Genomic DNA, 16,284 nt, shown 5'->3' with positions numbered 1-16,284 from the left:
TCAAAAAAGTCGAAGTAAAGCTGAGTGTTTGTGTGTGTGAACATGTGTGTGTGTGTGTGTGTGTGTGTGTGTGTGTGTGTGTGTGTGTAAGGGGGTTGTTAGAGATAAGAGGTGAAGATTACACCTCTTATTCTGCTGTCCTCCTTCATGCCCTTCAAAAAAGTCGAAGTAAAGCTGAGTGTTTGTGTTCAAAGGAGCGCAGCTCTGTTATCTGGCATAAATGTGACTATCTTATTAGCAGCATTAGAGGTGTAGTGTTGGTTGTGATAGCAGGAGTGCTTGTATTAAGTGGTAAAAGAAGTGTTGAAACAAGCAGAGCTGACACTTTAGAAAAGATTAAATTCAGTCTTCTCATTTTAAATTGACGACCTTTAATTTTCACCTGCAAGTTGCTATTTTTGTTGTTGTTCTTTGGTTTTCATTTGGCTTCTTGGGTTGTTTTTTTTGTTAGTTTTTTTTTACAGTACTTTCAGTCAGCTTTGATTTTGCTATTTTTGTTTTAATTTGTTTTTTATGATGCATTTCTGTAGCAGCACAATGTTCTTCTAAATCTGAATAACCTCTAGCAATTATCTCACTTTTTACACTGTCTACGTATTTATTTCCTTTATCTTTCACATTAATCTAGGCTACATATGCAACCATGCTGCATATTTTTCACAGATTAAAGAGAAATTTTAAACTTTTTACTCCACTGCACTTATTTGAAAGCTTCCTGTATTTATTCTTGCAGTGTAAAAGACCTACTTGTTTCATCACAGTTGGAAGTTTACAATAAAAACAGAAGATGGACAAAAGCGAATAGCAACGGCATTTCTCTGAGTGTAAATACTATTGTGTATGCTAAATACAGTGTAAGAGATCTTATGAGGGTTTCTGCTGCTGAGTATGCTGATACTACGAGCCAGAAAAAAATAAGTGCATTGCAACTTTTGGTAGTTCTCAAGCAATAAGTAAGAGAAAAGTGATGCAGGAAAAGGATGAAGCAATATCTTTAGTAATAGTTTCTTATCATTTTAGATAGAAGTTAGTTATTATTAATTTAAGAAAAACCTTAATTTAAATGTTTCTGTTCTTTCTCTCTTACTTTTATTATTTTTGGTAAACTCTGTATTATCTTAGAGGTATTTGTAAGATTTTGCTAAACAGGGTAAGTATGTAAACAGAGGTCCAGATGTAAAGAGAGTGGGAACTCTTGGGGGTAGCATTAGAGGGAAAAAAAACGTAGGAAAGGTGGGGGAGGGAGGGGAATTTATTTGGGTGCGGTCCACATAGCCTAAAGCAAATTTGTACAAGAGTAACAATGGGTTGACTAGGGAGCAAGGAGAAGAAGGCTTATGTCTTCAGTAGTCTACATCTCACAACACAAACAGCTCAGGGCAGCAGCCTTTGTCCCTCCTGAAGAACGTCTTTTCATTCTCTTCCTCTTTTGGCAACTCTGCCACAATACAGGTGTTGGTCCTGCTCTGACAGGTTTGGCTTGCACTGTTTGCTGTTAGGATGTCAGTGATTTACAGGAGAGAAAAGTGACCAAATGGAAGACGATTGTCCTCAGTACCCTGAGAGATAATGCAAGATAGCAGAGAGGATGAACCCATCTTCATCTGTGATAACATCTGAGCCCGTGCTCTGTGCTGAAACAATGCTCTATATCCTCCTGCTATTAACAAATCCTCTGCATATTTCATATTATAGCTCACTAAACACGATGTGAAGTTTAATAAGACCCCTTTATTTTCTTATTTTGGGAGCGTAAAATGCTGAATGACAGTGCAAGTGGTCTAATGATCAGGTCAAGACAATAGGTGTAGGTGTGACCTCAATTACAGGCCACCCCATACCCTCAAGCTGACAAAGGGACTAAACATGCAAGTAGAATAGCTCATATGTAGGTGCGAAGAAGACAACAAAAGCCTAAATAAAAGCTTTAGCAGCTTTAACACCTTTTGCTTGTTAGTTTATTTTTGCTGCACTCGATACGGAAGAAGGAGAAAGTTTACAGAGATTTGTAGAACCAGAAGATGGCAGTTTTGTTTCAAGTTTACCGTGTAAGATATTGAAAGGTATTTGTATAAAAGAGGCAAAATGAAACGACAAAGTTTGCGATTTCTTTTGTATAATTTCACACACGAAAAAAATCCCAGCAAATCCAAGGGTGGATTAAAAAAAAATCTCCGACGGTCAATTGGCAGTAATTATTTAATGCTTCCCAGGCAGAACTCCTTAATGGGATTTTCCTGGGGCACCAACACAAATGGAGAGATGTAAGTAAAATGTGAATGTTATCAAGCTCTCCCACCTCTTTGCTATCTGACCCCCTCTTCCCAGACCCCCTTCCATTCTTTGTCCTTTGTCATTGCTCTTATCAGGACCACTCTATCATTCTTTCAAAATAGTAGTGGCGCTGAAACCGCTTGCAAATGTAAGTATGTCTTTGTTTAGGGCCGGGCAGTGGCCCGCCTCCCAGCTCCCTCCTGGGTGTTGTCTGATTGACGGCTCTCCACTGGGTGAGTGACAGGCGGCGTTGGTTAGACAGTGACGGCCAGTGTGACAGCTGGCGCTGCTGCTGGTATCTCCATGCATCGGGCCCCGGTAGGTGGGTGCTGGACCCCCAGGATCCCTCAGCTAGAGGCCTGGCCAGTTTGCCGTGAGCTCAGTCAGATCAGTTCCCCGGTGTGCTTGTTGTTGCAGATCAGCTTGTTAGCTGGCTGCAGACTTTTTCTTCACCACAGCTGAAAATTTCTTCCACACATGTGCAACAGAAAAAAACACAGGACGGTGACATCAAAGTTAGATGAAGGGTGAGAGGATGAGGAATTTACAAACATGCATATTGTTAAAAACAGTCCCTATTTAGCATTTTTATAAGCAGAATAAACAACTGATAAATGGATTCTGACACAATGTAACGGTTAACAAAAAGAGCATTTATTTAGCGGCTTTACTGTATCATGTTAAAATACTTGAGTAAGCACTTTTCTCTGGGTGTGTATCTTAAAGTAGTTTATATACTGATTATGAATGCGAAATACTGGGATTTAAAGTACAATCTTGTCTTTTTACCTTTGTAATTACTAATATTTGTTATCTCACATCATCCTCCAGTTTCCCTGTAGATATGTAGAGTTAAACAATAAGGATGACATCTCAAAGTTATATTATAGGCAGCATCAGTGCAACAGTGGCCAAGATGGACTGCATGCACACAATGTGTTCTCCTTTATTTACTGCGTAACAAAAGTTTCAACAGTATTGTTACCTCAGAGCTATGCAGAAATTCTCTCCAGTTGAGCAAACTGAAGTTCACACATCTATTATTTTCTTTCTATGGTCAAGCAGAGAGCAGCTAATGAGGTTATTGGGCATCTGTGACGTGACATCTACATTTTGGCCTATTTGTGAAACAATGGTAACAAGGAAGCCAAAGACATTGGGCTCTGTGTTTTTCAACTCAAAATAACAAAGCCAAGCAGCCGCTGGTGGGAGGCTGCGCTCTCATGGAAATGAGCAACCGAACCAACAATGTAGCGCCTAATCTCTTCAGAGAGAGGAATCAGTTACACAGCAGTATGCACCCCTCAATGCTTTTCATTAGAGTCAGCGTGCTATTGAAACAGTCGCTCCACCCCCTGACTCACACACATACATGCGCACAAACACAACCCTCGTGTGTAGCCACAGGCCTTACTCATACATGCACCAGATACAAGGTAGCCCCCCGACAACAGGAGGGTTGAAATAAGTGGGGCAGAGGGAGGTATGGGGGTGCGAGGCCTCAAAGCATCGGATTAAAGTTAATGTGCCCTCCCTGGGTTATAATCTCTTCAGAGGGGGACTTTGTTTGAGGGGCTTGAGGGCAGTAAGATAAGTATCTATTACAGAAACTCCCTCTTATCCCCCCCGCAACATCCCCGCTTCAAAAATGAAGCACAAAAACACTTGCCTCTGTTCCCCTCTGTGTTGTCTGATATCCAAGAACCAAAAGCAAGTGCTGCCCTTTTCAGCTAATCAGGTATTAAGGTCTAAAGCCGTATGGCGAGTTAGCAGGGCCCATATTTACTCCATCTGTAGCCCACCAAGTCATGTAGTTGAAGTAAGATCAAAGGCAGCTTAAAGAAAAACCGGGGTTATTGTATAGAAAGAGAAAACAAAGCAATATTACAAGCCAGGGAAGCCGCGGTGTGAACGGCCAAGTCGATTTCAATGTCGCAAATAAGTGGACGCTCAACAATGTTGATGGAAGAAAATTCAAAGACACGCACCTTCATATAAAAGGCAGTTTAATTAGAAAATATCTTCATTATATAAATAATGTGCAAAAATGTAACTGAGGCTAGAATTAGATTAAAAATAAATGACACAAAATGAGAATCTTTGCCAACAACATAAAAGTAATGAATATGTCACTTTTAAAGCATTAAAAGCAGCTGGCAACATCTTTAGAACACAATGTAACAACGCATTTTAAAAAAAAGTTACCAGGCATTTTGATAAACAGCTGGTGAGCAAATCAAGTACAATCAGCAAACACCACTTTTTGTTTCCCTAACAATCCTTCATCGAGTAACAGAGTGACCTCATCTGTGCTCAGAGTTATTTTACCACCAAGCTAAGAAAAACTGCCTCACGTCAGATACAGTTATTCTAACCTGAGAGTAACCAGCAGGGGCACAGCAGAGATATAGGTTGGCAAAAATGCTAATACTGCTTTGCACTAAATCTCAAGATCTAAAAAGAAAAAATAATTTGTATGTTTAGCCCAGTTACTACAAATTAGAAGCACAGCTGCCAAATATTATGCAAACAGGCAAATGCTTATTCATTTACTCAAGAAACTAATCTTCAGTACTGTCTGAAAAGTCATTTGTAAGAAACCTGCTTTAGACAGCTTAGACACAACAAATATTTATCCTTGTTTTGATTGCATTATCTCATTACTGGGTGAATTTTCCAGCTGCTCATTTATAAAGTCGTGTTATAGACTCTGTATTTGAGTGTGAGCTGGTGGAGGAGGAGGAGCGCGAGAAAAAGAGGGAAGGTTTAGCATTTTATTTTTGTTGAAAGGAGGGCAATGAGCAAAGTTTTTTTTAAAGAAGCAGAGTGAAATGAAATGGTTAAATGCTAAATTTAGTGTTTTTGTGAATTATATTTGCAGTGAGGCACTGTTCTGTACATTCCCTTAAGAGTGTTAAGTTTTAAATAATACTTTTACCACATAATTAACGTTAGCTGCTGTCAAGGACTGAAGGAAATCAGTTTAACTGCAATGTTCAGCTTAAGTTATGGTGCATTTAAAGGACCGAAACATACAAAAGACATTAAATGATCCTTTTAAGGGCCAAGTCTGGTAACTTTTATTTGTATATATGGAAATGAGAAGTATTATCGCTCAACTTAAAGTCAGACTTTTTTTTTCTGTGCCAGAATGCTCAGCCGTTGCTTAAAACCCTACCAACTACAGATCAGTGTGGTGTATTATTTATCGTTAAAACTGTAGTTTATTTTAATCCCTAAATTCTTACTAAGCCAGCCGATGTACGACTAAAAATACTCTCCAATAATACAAAGTCTTGATTCGGTGGTCACTCTTAAAAATGTGCATTCTTGAGCAATTTTTTAAAAGTTAGAGATCTGAAAACCACTGAAAGGCTGAACAAGTATAGAGAGGGAGACTAAGACGTTATCATTTTTGGTCTTTTCATTGAATTTGTAAACAATAAAACAAGAAAAATAGAGAAAATCACTAGCTTGACCATCATGGCCTCAGCTTAAGGAAAACTTGTAAGGCATGTGTCACTTTAAGTAACACTGAAGAACATTGATCAACAAAATTCAAAATTCAAAAAAATATTTAAACAAGCTGTAAGGAAAAATATGGATTATATGCATGAACAAGTATACCTGGTTTCTCTAATTTTGTTTAGGTGGCAAACATTTGATTGGATCTGTAAGCACAGGTGTGAATCCTGTGTGTGTGTGTCTGTGTACATATAATAAATATACACATTAATACTTGGTACATGTGTGTAAATATGAATGCCTGAAAGGGCAAAGTGAGTGACAGAGTGAGTGTGGGAACAGCGTCAGAACAGGGTTGACCCTGGAGTTTGTTTTCCCTCAGCGGGAGAATTTTCTGGGTCTAAAAGCAGGAAGTGCGAGCTGATGTGACGCTGTCCTCTCCTCCTCTATCGGAGCCAGCTCCTCTGCTGACCCCCACTTCTTCTTGGAGTGAAACAACGATGCCAACTTCCTGTTCTTGTTCCGCTCCCTGGCCTGAGTTACTTGAAACTCTGAAAGCATAAGAAACAAAATTCATTAATGAGTGAAAGAACCACAGTGTTCTATACAGTGTCCGATGTTACACTAATAGTAGCTGATACATAGTAACAATGCAGGTGAAACTTTGTAGTGAAACCAAGGTTTGATGATTTCTGAGTCAATCAAATCCTTTTTTTTATTGCCATTAATGGGCACAAACTGTAGAGAGGTGTTTCAGGACGGGACATGGCATACAAAAAAAACTTCAACATTTGGGAAAACAGTCCTCTCCTCTGTCTTGTCGAGTTTAGATCAGGAAATAAACACCAATGTGGTGTAGCTTAGCTTATCATAAACACAGAACACTGCTGTTCCCTCCTACACCAGATAGTTATGCAAAACTACAGTAACTGTCTACTTCACAGTTGGTGTGCAGACAGAGTGACATTCCTCTGTTCAAAAACAGAAGCGGATAAAATAAATCTGCATATTTCTATGGATGTCTTCCAACAGCCTTTTCAAATTTGAATTTGGGTCCAAGTTTAAGTTCCGCTGTCCAGAAATTCCTTATTTAATCCTTCATCCTTCAGTGCACATTGCTTGCAGGAGGTTAGACGGTTAGGTACGTTTTTGAGTCCAAAACATCACAGATTTACTAATCAATAAAACCTGATCACTTCCTCTGTATTGAATACTGTCTTCAGTGTAGCTGCACTACAAGCCTGGATGAGGAGCAAGTGTTGTTTTTCCTTTTGGCAAAAGGAAAATGACTCAGGATGGGGTTACTGAATGTCACAGAGGAGTGACAGGGGATTCATAGTTTCTATTAGTGTCAGTGTCCATAAATATGCAGTTACATCAATTGTTATTTAAAAGAAATGAAAGCTGTTGTGTTACTACAGTTAGTAGAATAAATTCGAATATAGTAAAATATATAAATATTATTAAAGAAAAGTGATATGCAAGTATTTAGATAGGCAGGCTTACATAATTTCTATGTTTTCCAAAATGTTGAGCTATTCCTAAAAAAATATTTTTACTTATTTATTATTTATTTATTTATTTCAACTTAAAGTGTGGTTAGAGCTGCTTAAATCAAACACAGTCCCAGTGACTTGTGATAAACCAAGGATTCCTTTTCAAAACCAAATGTTTAAAAAACTGCTTATGTGTGGACGAGGAGTTAAGTGTCAAATGTGTGAACTAATTTGTTTTACTTCATGCGTTCAGTGTGTATTGCTGTAAGAAAAGAACATGGACGTCAGCATATACGGCTGTATTTTCAGATTTTCCTTTGTACTGCCATGTGCCGTGTTTGTTTGTCTAATAACTATCCCTCCTAGGCTGCTGATTGGCCGACACTTCTATACTTCTAGAGTTATATCACCACCTGTTGCTTTTTGTGTTTTCTTCTGGATGTAGATTTTTTTTTTGAAACACTCCTATTGTGAACAGGAAAGTTTCTTTAAAAGGATATTTTAAAGAATTCATCCCCCACCTTGATTTTTAACATGCATCCTGCAGCATCCTGCAGCGGCAAACTCTTGCTATGCAGGGTGTCTCTGAAGAAATTATGATCACTGTTTGTAATGGTAAAGCTGCTGTGATGGGCTGATACAGACACACACTGCTGTGTGAAACGATCAACCCCAACCTGACTGGCATTCCCTGTTTACAGATGTGGGTATTAGAGGGCAGACGCACTGCAGTTGTTGCTCTGCACAAAGCAGAAAACATCTAAGCAGACTACATATCTCAGGCAAGTCTGATATGTAGGAATGTAATGCAGCTGAATATCTATTTATTATTATTGATTCTATTTTGTGCAGTTGATGTTGTTGATTTTATATTAAAATGTTGAAGTTAGATGACACAGTTGGCAAAATAGCACCGACTGGACGGGGGATTTAATTCTCATGCGTTACACTGTTTGTATTGTTCCGTTTTACTTGATCACCAGTGTCTGAAAAGAAAAACATAAGACTGAGAATAACGCACATGTTCCCCTATATCTTTTTTCACCCCATGCACATTTGTGTGGATGAGCCTGAAGTGTATTAATCCTATTTTCAAAGGAGCTAATTCCAAATAAAGAATTTAAACAAAATACAAAACCACAGCAGGGAAGGTCATCAAATAGTTTTAGCAGCAAAACTAGAAGAATCATTCACTCACGTAGCTCACAGTCTTCATCTGGACCTTCTGCTTCTTTGATGTTAAGATAATGGCAGGCAAGATGACCACTGTAGTCCCGCAAGTTTTCTTTAGCCCCTGGTAAGACAAAAAATAAATGACTGAAAGCAGAGACTAAGCAGCAGATAAGCCTAAGCAGATACTTCACTGACATCTTACACCAAAAGCTTTAAGGAATGACACATAATCTAAAGGTAAACAAATCTACCTACATGAGGTAACCAGCTGTTACTCTTTAAATTACTTGCAAGCTTCTTTTTCAGTGGCGAAAACTTGCAAAGCATTTTTTGTGGCACCAGTAGGTTAAACAAAACCACTTTTTACCGTATGTCCCTACGAGCAGGTCAAGAATGTGCCGATGTCCATGTAACGCTGCGATGTGTAAAGGTGTGTATCCCTGCAGAGCAAAAATAAGTGTAAAACCAAATGAAAACATGCAAGTACATGTGTATTCTGAAGGTAATTTCTTGGTGAGGCCGCTTGGTATGCAAACACGCCAAAAACAGTCACTCAACCGACACATAAAGAGTTTCCAGTTTACATTTTGACTTTGTGTGGAGGTGAGGGGAATAACTTTGGCAAAGTGCTGGAAGGTTGCTGAAAGTACCTACCCCCTAGAGTTTCCCGGGCCCAAGGACAGCCAATGAAAACAGCATGGAAAAGAATATACAAATTAGCAAAGGTTATGGAAACACCAGATAATGATAAAAACATAATTGCATGTAATTCTCTGAAAATTGCATAGTTGTAGAGTTGTGCATGCTGGCACATTGACGCACTGTTTTGGGAAACAATTAAAATGACATGACATGATTTATTAGCGGAGTAGACCCGCAGCAGCCCCGCAACACGTGCTCCTGTAATACATTTGTACAGCTGGATCTTCACAGAGATCTTTTAGGAGCATTACATCACAGCAGAAGAGGCCAGCAGCGAGGCGGTTGTTCTTTCAAGACAAATCATTTACTGTACATTACCCATCCGTGCCCGGGAAAAGCCTGGTTACTCACGTGCTGCAAGAAAGAAGAACGCCATGAAGAAAACAATGACTGTGATTTTACACTAAAGCATAACTGAAATAAAATTTACAAGGGCACTGCTGTGGTTTCAGTTCACCCACGATGGAGACACTGCTTATAAAAACAGCTATAATTTATTCTTTGTCTCTGGTGGTAAGCCTAGAGCCTGAACTTTTAAGCATTCAGGCTAAACTAGCCAAACAGCCATTCATTAAAGTGCAATTTATAGTTCTCTGGGCAATATTGTTGCTTGCATTTATACTTGTTTGCTGATAGATCTGCATTAGTCTGCCATAATACGTCTTCTACCTTTTACATTATCGTCAAAGAAGTATGTATATACTAATATAGTACTTAAATGTTTTGGACCGATGAATCAAATGACAGGGTTTCATGCTTTTCTGTGCATACGAGTGCTCCAACTGTGACTTGGATAATGTTAAATATAAATAGGACTTCTACATTAGTGGATAATATAAGACATGGATACTGGGAAGTGAATGTTAGAATATGTAGGGATTCTTTTTATTTGGATACATTTTTTAGAACTTAAATACATAATGTGAAGCATGAAATCGTTAAGAGTGCCCTTTTAAACTTATTGTCTAAAGTTAAGGGGGAAAAAAATGCACTCACTGATTTAATGTTGACATCGCCACCGGCATTAACCACGAGTGTGGCCATTTCCTCATTGCCATGTTTGGCAGCCCAGTGCAGAGCTGTCTGTTTGGAATAGGGAAACATTTGTTAGTCCTAAAAATATGATCAGATAATATTTGGCATTATTACAAGTGGTCCACAGTGAGCTGGGCTTCTTATTGGCTATCTGAGTTCAGAGGGCCAGCTGTGCACGGGGGAGGGCTGTGGAGAGATGGTAAGATGGAGGGATGGTTTCCTGCCATCTAACGAAGCCTAATTACAAAACAACACAGCCCTGTGCCCACAGTTGGGGGGCCCAGCCGCCTGTCACCAGGGGGAAGATTGATGATGTTAGTGTGACCCGCAGAGGGGAGACCCACCCAGACATCACCGCACTACTGTCAGCACACGTCAAGGAGGAAAACAAGAGCTCCCATGATAGAAGTCTGAGAGATACACGGAGAGGTCCTCAAGCAAAAATATGTTCATAGGTGTGAAAATAATACGCATGTGCACATGCAAATCATATCCACCTGTCTGACTAGAACTGTGATCTCCTCTGTTTTTCCTACACTTTAAGCTGCATAATTATGGGCTATCAACAGGTGAAAGCAGCGTAGGTGCAGATGTCAGCTAAGTAACCACATCCATCCCTTCAGCAGTTTGACCCTTAACAGAGCAAATCAAACAGTAACCATTTCAGAATTACATGTTAACTGCGGACAGATGAAAACCCTGTAACCTCTTTACTTCGGTTAACTGAACAGCTTCACAGGGGATCAAATAAAATGAAAAAACCTCTTTTATCGTGATGATTTTATGAGTTTAACTGGTCGAACGATCTCACTACTACTATTCACTGCTACAACATAACATAAAAAATGCTGACGTTATTTGATAAAAACGCATGGCTGCGAAAAATCAGATGATTTTTTTTTTTTTAAGGCTTTCTTCTCTTTCTCTCAAATTAGAAGCACACTGCATTATATAAATTACCATTACAACTACCAGTACACTTCTGTTACAAAGCTAAATATCTCTGTTTTCTTTAAAATAAATACTTGACAGTCTTTGAATGCCTCAGATCTTTAAAAAACTTGCAGCTGTTTAAAAATGTGTATAATATATATACATTTGTGTGTAATATGTATAAAAATTCAATCTTTTGGACAAATTAAGTGGATATATTAGCATTTTGTCCTTTTTTCTGTCATACCCCATTAGTAATAAATCCTCATTATGTTCATTTTCACAGTGAATATTTCAAAAATGTTATATCAGTCAAATTTGTCAGCATTAATATGCGTATTGTGTAACTTGTGTCATTTCCACCAATCTGTATGGGAAACAGAATCTTCTGTACCCACGAGACTAGTAAAAACGGTCTTATTAATGCTGTCAACACCTTTTTTTTAATGTAGTAGATGTTTAGAAATGTTGGGACCAGATAAAGTTTCACAGAGGATTGGATGGTCAACCTGTGACTTAAATATCAAGAGAAACTGACACTACCAGTGGTTAAAAATTTGTCCAGAACTCCTAATGCTCATAGCAAAACAAGTTGGTTCAACAGCTGGCAACAGAAAAATCTATCTTATCCACTGAAGGCAAAGAGGAAGCCATATGTAGCTCCATCTCTCCGCGTCGCTCGTCTGCGAGACAGATTGTGATAGATGCTGTCTGGCTGGAGTATCTCCATCTCTTTTGTCTGTCCCCTGTCACAGCTTAAGACAGATTGGCCAAGGGGCTCTTTGACAGGCGGCTCAGCGGGTTTCTCAGTGGGCAGGAGTGATGGACGAGGCTGAACAGGATGCTGCGTCTTTCCCTCCTGCACCTCTCGTTTCTGTTCCTGCACACTGAGGTAACCCCCCACCTGTCTGCTCACTCAGGGATGGCTCTGTCCCCACCACTTGCTCTCCAGTGAGGGAAGTGGTGGCTAAAGAGGACATCGACAGGGGACACAAAGGCCTTGTGTGCCTGACACTTCCCTGGATGTGGAGGAAGATAGAGAGGAGTGATGGGCTAATGATGTACTTACAAACTGTGTGGCAGGGGAAGTCCATCACGGCAGGAACGGAGGCCCACGTAATGAGGAGAACAGGAAGAGAGAAAGGCCATTAGACTCTGGGGTGAGAAGTGCTGCATTCAGGTGAGATGACCTGTGTTAAGCCTTCACTTTTAGGTCACTGTTTGAAGAGCATATCTATAAATCCACCTTATCCTCACAAACATTTTGTCAGAACAGGAAACACTTAAGTCTTCCCAACACTGAAGGGTAATCCCTTCAGCGCTGCTCAAACGTGTGATTTGCAGCTTGCTATGTGGTACACTCGGCTAAACCTCTGTTAAGTAAAATCAAGCCAGCAAAAGATCAAATATAATAATTCCCAGTGTTAAAGACGCCAGCAGTCGTGTGACTTTTTGATTGTCGGTATCACTGTGCATTATCTCTGGAAATGCTTCTACCACTGCAGAGCAGGGAAAGGCTGAAGGCTAAAGAGGAACATCAAAGAGGCCTGAGGGGGAATTAGCACCTTCCCAGGGACACAACCAGCATTGTTCTACAATTAATCCCAGCCTCCTCTATTACTTTCAGATTATCTTTAAGTGGGTGAACTCTTTGTGGGGCATTAAGACTCTCCTTAATCCCCCCCCTCCCTCCCCATCTCCCTAAACTTCAATGGCGGCCGTGCTATCTTGTCCGGGTAGAGATGGCAAAGGCTTAAGGCTACTCTTAGAAGGTGGTCTGCCATGGCCACAGGACGGTGTGAGAACTGTGACACAGGGGAGGGACAACAAACAGGAGCTCAAAATCTCTTAAGCGCACAGGGAGACAAATAAAAGGATTTGGGTTGTCAGGGGGGCACAGGAGCTAAAAAGCTATCTTTCATAATCCTTTTGATAGTGGACCTTTGAAATGCGTGATCTGGATGTTTTAACACAGAGTTCTCAGAATACTATTAAGGGGAAAAAATTGCAGCAGGATGAGCTTGTAAACGTTACGAAAGCGAAAGACAAATCTGAGTACAAGTCATTGCAGATGCATTGAGAATTTTCCCAAAGGGCATTGGAAATGAACTTCGAATTTCTACAGGATGCAGATGGAAGTATGATGTGTGAAACTTACACCCTGGAAAAGGTGGGCACGGTCACAGCCAGGGGCCATCGTGTGTCAAAAAGAGAACGCGAGAAGCAACAGGTCAGAAATAGTCATTGAACGATAAACAACAATGAACACAAAGTAGATATAATACTGCAACATGCTACGTATAGGGTATCAAATACTCACTGAAGTGAAATCCTGGTATCACCACCCCACCAAAAATAGAACAAGAACACAAGTATTAGTGAAAACAAATATTAATTATTATTCCAGCCATTTGAAACGGTTAGATATGTTTTCTTTTTGTTTACTCATCTTTTTTTCAGTCATCATTTATTTATGTCTTTAATACTAGAATAACCATTGAATTCTGACAGGGACAGAAACACAAGCAAGGAAACAATCAGATTTTATCCTTACTCAAGTACTTCCTGGAACTACAGAACCAGCAGAGTTTTAAAGCCCCTTTTGCTCACTGCTGTAATTTTCCAGCAGGTGTGGACTGTGAAGATTAAAAAGACGAGACCAAGAATAGTTTTTTAAAAACCCCTGATGCTGTTGTCTGTATTAATGCTGTGTGACGAATTGTTTCAGTAAACATAATAAATAAATAAATAGACTGTGTAAAGTAAGTTACAAGTTACTGTGTAAGTACCAAAGGGGAGACAAATTTCCTCTAAAGCTCTTGCACTGTGATGACCAACCGTTAGTTGGAACATGAATCAGGTCGTCAGGGTGTGGATTGTGTTGCTATGTCAGGAGACTCTTTAAGTACCACTAAAGTCTGTCAGGTGATGCTGCTATAAAGTAATACCTGCAAGGTGAAAACTTCTGAAAACTACAATTTTAATGTAACACTTCAGTCGCACAGGGCTCGAGACCATTTGGTAATGGTCCGATCACGAGGGAAAAATGTGTATTCCACCCGACTGGTTGGTGAGTACCGTAGTTGCTGGCTGAGCATATCACCAAAAGCCTTCTTGTGTTTGCTTTGGTCACTACCAGACTGCTTCTTTGCATAAGCCCAACAACTACCAACTGAATTGTCCCTTCAGAGTAGAAATTCTGCCCTGCTGCACTTTTTCAGAAGCACAACTTTGCAGCACCGCATACCTCTTTGCAACTGATTTTACCTAGCAACAGCCAGCAACCTCAGCAAAACTGTAATGAAATATACATTTTTCCAGATCAACGGGTGTTCACTGACCCACCGCTAAGCCTAATATTTATTTTAATTATAGTTTAATAATGAGTAATTGGTGTTATCTGCTTCAGTAAGAACAAATCATTTAAGTTTATTACATCTCTTGTACCCTTTTTGACAAATGTCGACACTAAATATATATGTAAAAGATTACATAATACAGAATTTCTACCATAATCTGTCACGTTTTTAGGGTGTGATGGGATGCATCATACCTTCGTGGCGCACTTGGTTTGTATCAATGGTTAGTTGTTTGGCAATTACCACCATATTCCAAGATTTCCATGTAAAACTGATCTTCTTTCCATGTTGCATTGTGAGAAGATACATTTTATTACTTCACCTGTCGTAATTTAGCAGGTTAATTAACATTCGTATCTTTGTTTATACTTTTGATTGTAAGAAGTATTCTTAACTTATCAGAGACCTTTTTTTCATGGGTTTCTTCATGGAATACCTTCTTAACAAGTTGACAGTCTAGCGAGGCCTCATTAAAATTTACCTTGTGCCCACTTTGTTATATTATATCTGTCCTTCGCCAGCGTTACCCAATTCCAAAACAGTTTTCAATAATAGTTTTACCATTTTTTCCTTTTCTAAATAAGTCTGGAAAAGGAGTTATGTGTTTAAAGTGAAACTTTCTGATTGTTTGGCTGTTTGTGTTTTTTGCCCCATCAAATCCAGTGATAATAGTAAAATGTCCAATTTGTACTAAACTGGATTTATCCTTTTAAGCACTGAGGCAGAGGGCAGCACTACCTTCTTGTTTGCCAGTGCGCGGTCCTGTCTGAGCAGCTGAGAGAGGTCAGGGACTCGAGCACCGGCAGCAGAATAGATCCACTCCTTCTCTAAAGGATCCAGCTAGGACACACACACACACACAAACACACACATCCTGTTATGGGCTCTTTTGATAGTGCTGAGGCCACAAACCTCTAATCCATTTCCTACATGCTACTAGTCACAGCCAGCTGACACATTGTGGGAGACGCCCATGATGAAGCTGGTTTCAACGGTTTGGATTTTAACGTCTGCTGTTTGTTTAGTGAAACCACAGGGGGAGTGAATGTGTATTTACAAGGCCAAATCCATGATTGACACATGTTAATGAGACAAAAAGGAAACTTCAGCGGCTCTACTCCTGAAATGGTTCACTTATATCTCTTCATCAATAATAAAGCAATAGAAAAAAGAGCTAGAAGCACTTACAGCGACAGAAGCAGAGCCCATACTGCCTGTACCCTCCTCGTCTTGCTCCGACTCAGACTGAAACACAAAGTCAGAAGAGTGTTACTCAGAGGTGACAAAAAGCTGAGCTCTGATAAAAGTTAACTACTGTTTCAGTCATAACACTCCCACAACATCATTTGAGATCACAGGACACACACTTTTTCACACACTGGTCACACTGCTGTGATGTTTTCCAGCCGGCGAGATGTGACCAAAGGGTGTGAGACAGATAGATAGGTAATGAGACAGCGAGACAGAGGTGACGCATTCACACATAAGGGGTAATGAATAACAATCCAATTAACAATTAACCCAAAAAACAACTCGCCTGCAGTCAGGCCATATGTTTTTGTCACCATATTAGTGTAAAGAGGTCAAGAAGAGAACTTCTTAAATAATGAAAGCGGTGTATAAAAGTGTCATAGTGGTTGATTTATGTGTGAGAGAATTGCAAATTGTTCTCAGCTCACACAGAGACATCATGTTAGAACACTCGGCCCTTTCATGTCTGTGGCACAAACTGCACATGTCACTATGCCGAACACGAAAAGTGGAGGGATGATATTTATCCAGCCCACTCCACTCTGGCACACATGCGTTTTTAGCTATTTTTGCTGGCGACCAGTAATAACAGACAG

General features: G+C 39.7%; 1 protein-coding gene and 1 long non-coding RNA gene across 2 annotated transcripts in view; one reads left to right on the top strand and one right to left on the bottom strand.

Annotated features, from left to right (window-relative positions):
* The window catches only part of LOC106456322 (uncharacterized), a 16,913-nt gene extending 3,733 nt beyond the window's left edge, over positions 1–13,180 (top strand). Inside the window, exon 3 of the long non-coding RNA XR_001290478.1 lies at positions 12,162–13,180. This is a non-coding gene — a long non-coding RNA (uncharacterized LOC106456322). The remainder of the gene's footprint in view (positions 1–12,161) is intronic.
* Positions 5,096–16,284, bottom strand: part of LOC102196282 (ankyrin repeat domain-containing protein SOWAHC) — a 23,400-nt gene continuing 12,211 nt past the window's right edge. The window contains exons 5-14 of the mRNA XM_005740962.1: positions 15,626–15,682; positions 15,176–15,277; positions 13,398–13,410; positions 10,391–10,395; positions 10,107–10,193; positions 9,462–9,464; positions 9,063–9,065; positions 8,776–8,848; positions 8,434–8,529; positions 5,096–6,290 (exon numbers count right to left, since the gene is read on the bottom strand). Coding sequence (XP_005741019.1) covers positions 6,118–6,290; positions 8,434–8,529; positions 8,776–8,848; positions 9,063–9,065; positions 9,462–9,464; positions 10,107–10,193; positions 10,391–10,395; positions 13,398–13,410; positions 15,176–15,277; positions 15,626–15,682 — 612 coding nt within the window. The 3' untranslated portion in view covers positions 5,096–6,117. The remainder of the gene's footprint in view (positions 6,291–8,433; positions 8,530–8,775; positions 8,849–9,062; positions 9,066–9,461; positions 9,465–10,106; positions 10,194–10,390; positions 10,396–13,397; positions 13,411–15,175; positions 15,278–15,625; positions 15,683–16,284) is intronic.

The sequence above is a fragment of the Pundamilia nyererei genome, unplaced genomic scaffold (genome assembly GCF_000239375.1).
Source record: "Pundamilia nyererei isolate P.nyererei 1_Seehausen unplaced genomic scaffold, PunNye1.0 scaffold00106, whole genome shotgun sequence".
Lineage (NCBI taxonomy): Eukaryota > Metazoa > Chordata > Actinopteri > Cichliformes > Cichlidae > Pundamilia > Pundamilia nyererei.
Note: the sequence above shows the minus strand (reverse complement) of the source record. Positions and strands in the feature narration are given on the sequence as shown.